The following is a 12,184-nucleotide window of genomic DNA, read 5'->3' as shown; positions in this document are numbered from 1 at the left end:
TGACACAACACACAACACCATCCGCCACCACAGCTTAGAAATCCTAATAGCTGAAACACAGTTGAAGTGCGTACGCTCAAAACCAGAGAGATGTGGAGGGAAGCCAGTGGTCAAACTAAAACAAGAGTGCACATCTCAGTCAAAATGGCTCTTTAGTTCTTGAAATAAAAAAATATACTGTATTTAAAAATACATCAAATAAGTAGAACTGACTGGAGAAACTGCCATACAACATGAAAAATACACCTCGGCACAAATACATAGCCTACTATGTGCCCCCATGTTGGGCCCCCGTGTTGAGCCCTTCCTCTGCCATGCTCTCTCTAGGCACAGAGGCAAGCCGGAATAGACACATTCAATTCAATTATATTAATAACTTTAAGAGCAGAGACTGTGCGCCAAAGATGGTGGTTAAATTAAAATACTTCACTCAGGCCATTTACCATTGAAAAGGAATTGTCGGTTCCTGTCTACTTAAGCTGTGATAGCATGGGTCTGGTCTACTTAGTTCATTGACTTCCATTGAAACAGAAGAAACGAGGGAGTGGGATGTCTCTCTTCCTCTTCCGTCTCTGCTGTGCGCAAAGTAGAGAATCCCGCACATGCGAAGAAGCTTCAGACCTTTAGCCAGAAAACATGGATCTGCAGCCACTCCGTAACTTTAGTTAATAAGCCATACTAAATGCTTTTTAGTGTTTTATACATGATTGTAATGCATATAATGCTTAGAATTTGCAATGCTTATACATGTTTATAAATGCACTATTACTACTAATTTATTGATAGTGTATTTACTACGTATAAATAGTTGATGCATGTTGACTAGTTAAATTAAAGTCATATTTTATATTATAAAGTTATTATAAAGTGTTACCATAAAATCAATCTGTCATTCAGCCCAAATGTACTATATGTATTTCACAAAAGCATGTATTCACTAATCTTGATTTACAAAATCCAAAACATTGACCTTTTAAATGGTTTAATCATGCTTATTAATGAGAGTTATTGTAAAGCGTTACCCCAAACTACAGTCCTTATATCTCATTCAGTAGGGCATTTACAGTTTCTGTTTCACAGCAGCATTCTAACGGATCTGGATAAGAGAAAGTCAAACGTTTATCTGACCTTTTACAGGTTTAAGTAACCCAAACTGTACAATCTGTCGTATTTATCCTTCACGAATTTACATCCACACACAGCAGGAGCACATATCCCCTAATCTTGATAAGCGAAAGCCAAAACATTTGTCTGACCTTTGACCCAGGTGGGAGTTGGGTAAATCCAGCCCCTGACATGGGATAGGTTCTCATTACTCCAGCTGGTAGGTTAGCTCCGGATGATACATCTGGATAAATGTGGAGGAAACAGGAACGACAGGACCATGAAACACATGGGATCGAGGGAAGTTTATGTTGTGTTAATTCTTGACTGTGAAGAAACCAGAAAATCACAATGACCTATGTTAAAATGTTGTCATGCTATCCTAGTTTTGCTTGTTATGTTTGTATCATGGCTGTTCTTGAAAAATTAAAGGACCAGTCTACTTCACAAGCTCACCTTAAAAAAAAATTATATTGGCTCCGATAAGAAAATACCACATTTCTATTATTTTATTATTATTATTATTTTATTTAATCTTTATTTAACTAGGCAAGCCAGTTAAGAACAAATTTACAATGACGGCCTACCCCGGACGACGCTGGGCCAATTGTGCGCCGTCCTATGGGACTCCCAATCACGGACGGATGTGATACAGCCTGGAATCGAACCAGGGACTGTAGGGACGCCTCTTGCACTGCGATGCAGTGCCTTAGACCGCTGCAACACTCGGGAGCCCAAAAATAAGTTGTACTCTCAAAATACTGTAATCTTTACTGAAAAAAAACTATAAACCCCAGACAAATAGTGTAAAAATACAAGTTGCACAATTAGTAATAGTAATTTACATCGATTTTACAAGTTTTATTCGTGTTTTATAAGTACCATATTGAGATGATATCAACACATGCACGATCAAGTTAGCCCGATCTGCTCCCTACTCCCTAGATCGAAAAATCCAAAATGAGACCCATGCCATGCACCCTGCAGTCTAAAAATAGCAGCAGTTCCACCCCCATCTACCGCATATCTACCACATATCACATATTTCCCCTCTTAAAAACACCACAACATTGACCTTCAACCTCCAACCCAAAGTCTTTGAGACACAGACACACACTCCAACCTACCTTGATTGGCGGTGGAAGAGTAAGCTATGGAGTTATTCACTCCGACGTTGTTTAGGCATCCTTCAGACGACCCGGCGGGACCGTAGTAGACGGCTCCAGCTGTGATTGTAGCACTGCAGACAGAAGCGGACGCCACGAGAGGCTTGTTTTAGTTTCCTGACTAACTGATTGAGTGATCTGACTACCTGCAGTGCTCTGTCCTCCCTGGCTAGTCTATCTGGCTGACTAACAGAAAAGTAAACGAATGAAAGAAAATGAAATAAAGAATGTTGCACACTCTATATACAGTATATCCCAATGATTTAATGGGTATTAATTACACCAATGTTTAGGGCATTATGCCCCTGCTGCAGGGACGCTACCAGAGACTAGTTTTAGATGTCTGACAGACTGACTACCCTCCCCTCGACTGTCCATGCCTGGCTGTTGCCATATCTTGTGACTGGGGACCTCAAGTCTCATATTCAAAAGCCATTAAGGCTGTATATGGAACACAAGTGTAAAAATCTAATGCCTCGGCTGTCCGGGAATATTTACTTTGGGAATAACGGAGGAGATCAGAATAAGGTGAAGACATGACTTAATGGTCACAAGAGTATGACGATTAAACGTACAAAATAAGGACACAAACTAATACATTAAGTAACTTATAAAGCATGTATATACAGGTATAATGGCTTAATCATTAAAGTTATTACAATTTTGTAGCCTATATCTGACTGAAAAGTACCCTAAGAACAAACTTTCAGTGAAGCACATGCAGCTCAACTGCTACGCAACACAAAATGTACTGCATTTAGGAAACGTTTTTGATAATACTTTGCAATAAGGTACACCTTCTAAAGCGTTTCTAATGATGTTATTCATGATTTATAATGCATTTACAAATGATTAAATAACCATTCATGTAGTTAGAAACCCTTTAAACTCTATATGAATGGTACCCTATTGTAAATAGTTTTTTCCTTATATCTGACTGAAAATACTTCTCAAACCCACAGTTGAGCACACATTACACAAAATGTCAAGATCAAAACAGAACACATTTAAGAAATAGTTTTAGCCTATACTGTATCTATCTGAAAGGCACCCTCAATACTGTACTTCACAACCCACGGTAGGAGTGGAGCACGTCACACATTAGTCATTTGTTGTCAGTCACTCCCTATTCCTAGACAGGAAGCAGAAAGCCGTTTCTAGATCACACAGAAGCATATCAACGTGCTGTCTAATCTATTTGACCTCCCTATAACTCACCCTTCAGAGTACAGCAAGCGGTTCTGCAGGTGTAGTTTACCTTTCACGTGCTGGTCCCAGTCCTGAAAACACACATCCAACCAAACCCAGTCAGATAGATAGACCCTGACTCGCTGAACGCTATCCCCTACCTCAGTGCACCCCCTTTGAGCACAGCGACATTCCCCCCTCTGTGTCTGGCCCTGATCATGGGTAGCTGGACTATAATTAAAGGGGCAACGACTTGGAGCCGAGAGCAACTGCTTCTGGAGCAGCTACAGTTAGCCTGGTCTCAGATCTGTTTGTGCTGTATAGCCAACTTGTCATGCGAATGGGATATATGAGTCCCAAAGGAGTTGGCTAGACCACACAAACAGATCTGGGACCAGGCTAACTGTAGTTGGCTCTGTTGGGTAATGATGTTACAACCTGCACACCACAGTAAAACTAAACTGTTCCTCACACCCCCATTCAAGGAACAGGCCATGTACAGTTCAGTTCACACACACTAATGAACTAGTAGTTGTTGAGCAAAGGATCTATTATGAAGCTTAACATTAGAAAGAGCAAGATGCTAAAGGGATTGAGTTCAATATTTACACCCTAGAATTAGGAATTAGTGTACTAGAATCTACATGAACCTTCTTATGATGGGATAAAGGTCAGCCATTTTGGTCAGGAAGCAAACCATGGTTTGCCAGTGTTGTGAAAAGATATTGTGTAAAATAATGAATTTGAAGAATTTATCTGCACTGTGTTTGTCAGCTAGCTAGCCAGACAGTTTTAGAGGAATGATTCCAATAATTATTCAAATGAACTGCCAATATGCCAACATTCCATTCAAGCAATGCAGTCAACCCACAGCCATACACTGGCTGAAATCAGTTGATGATAGGACTTAGACAAGTTGTAAATGCAACAAGTACTGATTATATCATATAATAGCACTCACATCATTCAAAGAAAACTAAAATAGAGACATTAATGGTCTGTTTACATATATTTTTGTCACGCCCTGATCTGTTTCACCTGTCCTCGTGCCTGTCTCCACCCCCTCCAGGTGTCGCCCCACTTCCCAATTATGTCCTGTGTATTTATATCTTTGTTCTCTGTCTGTTTGTTGCCAGTTCGTCTTGTTCGTTCAAGCTAACCAGCGTTTTCCTGTCAGCTCCTATCGTTTCCCAGCCTCTCTTTCCTTGTCCTCCTGGTTTTTGATCTCCGCTCGTCCTGACCCTGTACCCGCCTGCCTGACCTCTCTGCCTGTCCCTGACCCTGAGTCCGCCTGCCATCCTGTACCTTGGCCTTACCCTGTTTACCCCTGCCTGCCTTGACCTGTCTTTGCCTGCCACTGTTGCGGCAATAAACATTGTTATCTCGACAGTTTGCGCCTGGGTCTTACCTTGATCCGTGATAGTACGAACTGGCCATGACTGACCCAGCAGACCTGGACCAGTTCCGCCATGCCATCTCCTCCCAAGGAGCCGCCATTGGTGGGCACGAGGAGTTGCTTTGCGGTATGGTGGAAGGGTTCCAGGTTACAGCCGAATGTCACGACCAACCATTGGATATTTTGCGGGAGCAAGTCCGTGGGTTGCCTACTAGGCAGCCAATCATGATGGTAACCTCCCAGACCCTCTGTAACCCGGCTGGTAGCAGCACCGTCACCCCGGTTTTCCGGGAACCCCGCTTACCTCCACCAGAGCGCTATGATGGAGATTCCGGAACCTGCCGGGCCTTTCTCTCCCAGTGCTCCCTCGTTTTCGAGCTGCAGCCTTCTTCGTTCCCCTCGAAGAGCGTATATAATTACGCTGATGTTCGGGAGGGCACTCGTCTGGGCCACAGCGGTGTGGGAGCAATAATCTGCCATCTGCCTCAGTCTGGAGGTATTTGTGGTGGAGGTGAAAAAGGTGTTCGTTGCTCCGATGTCCGGGAGAAAGGCTGCCCAGAAGTTACTCCAGCTTCGGCAGGACGCCCTCAGTGTGGCAGACTATGCGGTGGAGTTCCGCATGCGAGCAGCCGAGGGTACCTGGAACCTGGAAGCGCTGTTCGACACATTCCTGCATGTATTGTTGGAGGAAATAAAGGATGAGCTGGCAGCCGGAGAACTACCAACGGATCTCGAGGCAGAAGAGTTTCGATTGCAGTCCCAATCGCTCACTCAGGGATCCCACCTTGCAGCTGATAAACTCTGGAAGTCCCCGAAAGGATCCGTGCTTACCCGAGTCTCTCCAACAGCCCCCGGAGACTGCCGATTCACCTCTTCCCAAGCCGACGCAGCTCGACAGGACTAGGCTGCCTCCAGCCGACCGCGTATGCAGACTTGCGACCCAGAGTTGTCTGTATTGCGGTGCTGCTAGTAATTTTGTGTCTACTTGTCCCCTCAAGAGAGCTAAGTCATTCGTTGGAGTGAGTACTCTGGTGGGTCTGAGAGATAATTGTTCTTCTCCCGTTACTCGCCTCCCTCTCTATGCCACCCTGCTGTGGGGCGATCAGTCCATGTCTCTCCAGGTGCTCATCGACTCGGGGGCCGATTTGAGTCTCATGGACAATACCCTGGCGTCCGAGCTGGGCATCCTCACTCAACCCCTCTCCATTCCCATGGGTGTTAGAGTGCTGAACGGGCGCTCTATAGGTTGGGTCACCCACCAGACCACCCCGTCAGCCTACGAGTGTCGGGAACCACAGCGAGGCTATCCAATTCCTGCTGGTTGAGTCTCTGCAGTTCCCGTGGTATTGGGATTCTATTGGCTCCAGCGACACAATCCCTCCATTGACCAGGCTACTGGTGCCATTGTGGGCTGGAGCCTGTCCTGCCACACTCGTTGTCTGAAGTCAGCTCTGCCTGCATCTTCCTGGGGGCTTGGAAATATCCCCGGACTTCTCCGCAAGCTCCACAGAGTACCAGGACCTCCGGAAGGGGTTCAGTAAGGCCCGGGCCACTGCGCTTCTGCAGCATCGACCGGTATCCAAGGAAGTCAAGTCTGAGGCACTGGCACGTCGCTTTAGGGCAGCGGCTACACCCCCGGAAGCCGAGACCTGTCTCCCCCGCTCCAAGATCACTAGCCCCTCTGCTGTTTGTCCTCTGGTGCCCTGTACCCTCCGTATTTTTTCTACATTTTCAGTGTCTAGAGTCAAAACCATGTCTGACTGCCCCTTGTCTTCTGTTTCTAGGCCCATCCCTCCCCTGTGTCATCGATGGCCAGCCAGCGTACATGGTGAGAGGCCTCCTGAGGGTTTGACCCTGGGGCAGGGGTTTCCAGTACCTGGTTGACTGGGAGGGTTATGGCTCGGAGGAGAGGTGCTGGGTTCCCGCTAAAGACATCTTGGACCCGGCCCTCATCACCAACTTTCACCGCCGGCACCCCGGTCAACCAGGTATACGCCCAGGTGGAACGCCCCTAGAAGTGGGGTGGTACTGTCACGCCCTGATCTGTTTCACCTGTCCTCGTGCTTGTCTCCACCCACCTCCAGATGTCGCCCCTCTTCCCAATTATGTCCTGTGTATTTATATCTGTGTTCTCTGTCTGTTTGTTGCCAGTTCGTCTTGTTCGTTCAAGCTAACCAGCGTTTTCCTGTAAGCTCCTATCGTTTCCCAACCTCTTTTTCCTCGTCCTCCTGGTTTTTGATCTCTGCTTGTCCTGACCCTGTACCCGCCCACGTGACCTCTCTGACTGTCCCAAACCCTGAGCCTGCCTGCCGTCCTGTACTGTTGCTCCACCTCTGGATTACTGAACTCTGCCTGTCCCTGATACTGAGTCCGCCTGCCATCCTGTACCTTGGCCTTACCCTGGATCTTCGACCCCTGCCTGCCTTGACTTGTCTTTGTCTGCCACTGTTGCGACAATAAACATTGTTACCTCAACAGTCTGCGGCTGTGTCTTACCTTGATTCCTGATCATTTTAGAGGCTATTTATACAGAAAATTGGTATAAAACCTGTATAAACTGTATATATAATTATATGACAATATTTTAGGTTGACAATAATTCTATTACACAATTTCCGATATATCACACGCCTTACTTTTATTTTCCTGCATAATTAAAATCAGGATTATGCCTCTGCTGCCATTCATTCCAATCAGACTGGTTTGGATTTCTCCCTGACCAATATGGCTGCAATTTTCACCCCATTCTGGAACTTTGAGGGTTTATGTCACAGCCCCTCTAGTAAGTTGATAGGATCTCTTTGGTTAACACACTACAGTACATGAAAATTGAAACGCATTGATGATATATGTTCACTAGAATAAAACCATATGTTATCCCACATCGTCTATGCCTGCATCTCAGTTTCAAAGAGAAATACATTCTAATAGGAGTGTCACCAAGCTTGTTCAATGTAATTAAGTATTTCTCTAGTCTAGACTTTACAGGAAGTTACATATTTCTCCACAGGAAGTGACATACTGTCCACAGGAAATTATATAATCCCCGTCCAGTGAGCTCCACCCACCTTGAGGTTATAGACCTTCTTCTCACAGATGGTGCACTGGTGGGGCAGGTGGGATGGCGTCACGGTGTGGAAGTCATTCAGCTGGTGAGGTTGGAGTTGTACGGAACCACCTGTTGACAGGGTCTCCTCTTCCCCCTGCAGGGACTGCTTGTGGTATCCCACAAACCCCTTGGTGCCACCCATGCCTGCTCCGAACGAGGAAGTAACTCCCCCACCGCCGGAATTTAACTTGGGGTCAGAGGTTGGCTCCTCTGGATTGTACAGATCCTCTCTGGCACGGACTGGCTGCCCAGTCCCCATCCATACTGTGGCAGTATTGGAAACCATGTCCAACCCTTTTCCCGCGTGGCTCATGTTAGCTGGGCTTTTCCACTGCTGCTCATTAAAAGGGTTCTTGTTCTGATCGTTTTGATTCCCAACACCGAACCCAGCCTGTTGTTGTTGACTCTGACCATAGAAGTCAATCTGAAAGCCTTGGTTTGTACTCTTTGCCTGAGTCATGATTGGCACGTACTGTCCTTGTCCCTCTCCGGCTTCACTCAACGCCACCGACGTCCCCCCTGTGAAGCCATACTGGAGACGCCTATCCATATCTGAAGGGTATGTTGAGCCAGCTTTCTTACCGTAGTCTGATCCACCATGCTGGTTGGCCTGTTGCTGCTGCTGTTGGTTCCCAGAAACACCCCCACCTCCGTAATGGTTCAGCCTCAGATTACCATGATTCTGGTTGAATCTGGCCCCTACCAAAGTCCCCAGGGCAGAGTTGGGGGGTGGCGGCGGTGGCGGCGGTGGCGGCGGTGGTGGAGGCAGTTGGAAGGCTAGGGCACTGGAGTGGAAACCACCACCAACTGCTTGGGGATTACTGACCATGGCCGAGGCGCGGAGCTGGTTGAAGAGGGGCTGGGACATGGCCACATTGGCAAGGACCTGATTGAGGGAGAAGATAGATTAAAAAACATTAGTCTCGAAAACAGACAAAAAGTGTGAACACTTGAAACACTTGAAAAGTGTGTTAAAATAAGAGTTTGCATTTCAGAATAAAATTCCCAGATAAGTAAATATAAGAAAACCAACCAACCCTGTTACAGACCTGATTGAGGAAAGAAAAGTACAATTGAGAAAATAAAAGCTTGCATTCCAAAGTACCCCAAAAAATACAGGCAAACCAATAAATTCTGTAACAGACCTGATTGAGGATGCTGGCTGCGTTTGCAGAGTTTGCGTTGCCCCCCACAGCACTCTGGGCCAGTTTAAGGCGGTGGAAGGTGAGCTGGGCCTGTAGCTGGGCTAGCTGGATACTGGCGGGTGTCAAGAGGAGCTGTGTGTTCTGGTGGTTCTGGTGGGTCCCACCCCCACCACTCAGCTGGCCCTGGCCACCACCCACTGGCTGGGGCTTGTTATCATTGCCGTCGGACAGGCTGGTGCTATAAACAAACAGGGAAAAGATGGATGAGAAAATGTAAACAACCGTAGCTATAAAACACAGCTTTTAATCAGAGATTTGGGTCCCACTGTTTAAAACGAATAAATAAATATATTATGTAGCCTTAACATTTAGCTTCTGTGGAAGAACTACAATTCGTATCAGGGTCATAGATCATTGCATTATAGAGGAACCGGTAGCAATAGCAGCTTGTTTCGCACCAAGCATGGTTAAACGAGACAACAAAGTTTTGCAACCAGCTGTAGACATGAACACTTATCCACATACCCACATACCCACCACACAACCCCAGACCCTTCCCGGATGCAAACGCTTTTGACTGGGCCCTGTCCTTTCGTGTTCTGATGAATGTGCTCACATGCTGGCTAAATTTAGTATCTTGCACTATCAATCAAATCATATATAGAACCCCATGACTTGACACAGCCCAACCCGACCAACCATCAGCCCTGATCCAACACTCTAGAACTAGAAGGCGAGAGACCAATTGGATTAGGGGTGGGCAAGGTCCCAAGAGAAAGTTGTTTTAGACATTGATGGACACAGCAGCCATGTTGTTTTCTCACATACATGAAGGTCTATAGCGCCACATAAGGGACATTTTGTTTGTGAAACGTAACAACACAGCTTCTTCACAGGGTTAGCGTCTGCTGGGTTCAAATTGTGAAATATTGAGAAGAGATTAATGTAGATATTTAGATCGTTGTGGTTTTGTTCGGAACATGGAGAAGCAACTGAATCTTTCTGAGGATTAGCACCTCTTGGTTTGTGGTGCTACTGGCTTGTAGAGTTGTCATATGGTCTTACGAAGAGGTACGTTTCCACACCATAAAGTCATCACGTCAGTGCTGTCGCTAAATTAGACATCAGTTATATTATAGACCACGGGGTGGATTTTGTAATTGAGATTTCACCATTTTCACAACCGATCACATTTGAACGATCATATGCCATCACTCTTCCATAGATTATTCAAATCATATTTATTCCATAGTATTAGGCTACTCTTTATTTCACAAAATAGTCTAACATCATACACAGTTATAGTGCACCTGCAACTTACATTTTTTTAGAGACATCTTGATATTAGCATACTGTCTTACACACTTCTGATAGTACACATGTCCCCCTGTGACTTAATTCAAACTTGGACAATTAACCGCTTTGACTTAACGGTCACAAGATGACCTCATATTGACATCCTCATACAGTATTACTGTGTATATCATATCACTATGATTTTGGTCTTACATGGTACATGCTACTGTATAACATCATCATACTTTGTTTGCACCGTGGCACCAGAGCTTCGTGTTAAATGACATACTAGCTTGTACTGAGGCTAAGACTTTAGGACCCCACAGCAGCTGCCCTTTTAATTGCCTGTCTGCCTTTTCATCCTGGCAACACCACCACACGCTAGCTCTGTAGTAGTATACGTAGCCATCTTTAAAAGTCCTGCTTTACGGCCTGCACGCTGTTAAACCACACAAACAACAACTGCCCCGGTTGCCCCTCGTTGTCCTTCTGTTAGCTGAGATTGAAGTGCCAGTAATGTCACAATGATACCCTCTGTCTCAGTCAGAACAGACCAGACTATGGGCCTAGCTGCCCAGATCAGATGAAGCTGTTTATGTCATGTCAGCCATTAAACGGATAAAGACTGTGATTGTCACGGTATAGGTGGATAAGCAGGGTGACTTGTGCTAGAGCACAGGACAATATGAGAGGTGATTTATAAATACAGGTTTATAAAGGAAGCAATGAAGCAAAAAAGATTGAATAACTTAAAATACTTTGCAGGATATTGTTGTCTTTCCACAAGATGCTTTGAGCACTAATACCAATATGTACTTTATTTAAAAGCTACATAAGTAAGTGTTGAACTAGATCTCTTGGACACTTGACAGGGCGGTCAGCCCCCTGTGCTGCATGTTGTACACACTCTTATCAGTACAAGCACGCTGATGGATCATATAAACACTGCCGCAGCCGATGACTCGCTGCTAAAAATACTAGTCTCTCATCTGTTCTGACACACAGCCCTTAATAGACAAATATGGCCTCGGCTCTTACTGAGGCATCTGGCTCTGAGTAGAGCAGACCTGGGTCCAAATAGTATTTGGTTCTTTCAAATAGTTTGGGACCAATGGAATAGTCCCAAAAGTTCCAACCCTGCCCACCTGGCATTCAGGGCCAAGCTCAATCAAACGGCTAAAATATTTTAAAGACAGAAAGCACTATTTAACCGAGGTCTGGCACGCTGAGTGCTGCTGGCCAGGCCACTTCAGACCTGTCCAGATCTTGTAATACGAAACAGATTTAGTAGTAGAGGTATAGATCCATGGATGCATCTCAAATTGCACTTTATTTTCTATATACTACTACTTTTTACAATGGGCCCTCTTAAAAGTAGCTTTCTTCTTCTAGTAGGTTTATTTTATTTAACCTTTATTTAACTAGGCAAGTCAGTTAAGAACAAATTCTTATTTACAATTACGGCCTACCCATAGGGAATAGGGTGCCATTTAAGACTCAGATTTCAAGTCGTCCCGGACCGTAATTTATTCATTCAAATCAGGTGGTGGGATATTGGAGCGTGATATGATAAGCCATCATTAGATGCCCCCTGAAGAATGTGTGTGTGTGTCTGCCTGTCATACAATCGTTAATACATTCAAACCAGGTGTTAGGGTTATTGGAGCGTGATCTGATAATAGATCATTAGATGTGCTCTAAAGGATTGGGGGCCTTTACACCAATCAGAGATGGATACAGTGTATATTACACTGACTGATGACAATATGAATGTCACACT

The 12,184-nt window shown here is 45.2% G+C and overlaps 1 protein-coding gene across 2 annotated transcripts in view; it reads right to left on the bottom strand.

Annotated features, from left to right (window-relative positions):
* The window catches only part of LOC139424442 (RNA binding motif protein 20), a 73,116-nt gene that overhangs the window by 19,745 nt on the left and 41,187 nt on the right, over nucleotides 1–12,184 (bottom strand). For both annotated transcript variants that reach the window (XM_071176261.1, XM_071176262.1), the window contains exons 2-6: nucleotides 9,109–9,346; nucleotides 7,923–8,849; nucleotides 3,489–3,550; nucleotides 2,232–2,344; nucleotides 1,257–1,348 (exon numbers count right to left, since the gene is read on the bottom strand). In XM_071176261.1, the coding sequence (XP_071032362.1) occupies nucleotides 1,257–1,348; nucleotides 2,232–2,344; nucleotides 3,489–3,550; nucleotides 7,923–8,849; nucleotides 9,109–9,346 (1,432 nt within the window). The remainder of the gene's footprint in view (nucleotides 1–1,256; nucleotides 1,349–2,231; nucleotides 2,345–3,488; nucleotides 3,551–7,922; nucleotides 8,850–9,108; nucleotides 9,347–12,184) is intronic.

Source organism: Oncorhynchus clarkii, chromosome 13 (assembly GCF_045791955.1).
Source record: "Oncorhynchus clarkii lewisi isolate Uvic-CL-2024 chromosome 13, UVic_Ocla_1.0, whole genome shotgun sequence".
In the NCBI taxonomy this organism is placed as follows: domain Eukaryota; kingdom Metazoa; phylum Chordata; class Actinopteri; order Salmoniformes; family Salmonidae; genus Oncorhynchus; species Oncorhynchus clarkii.
Note: the sequence above shows the minus strand (reverse complement) of the source record. Positions and strands in the feature narration are given on the sequence as shown.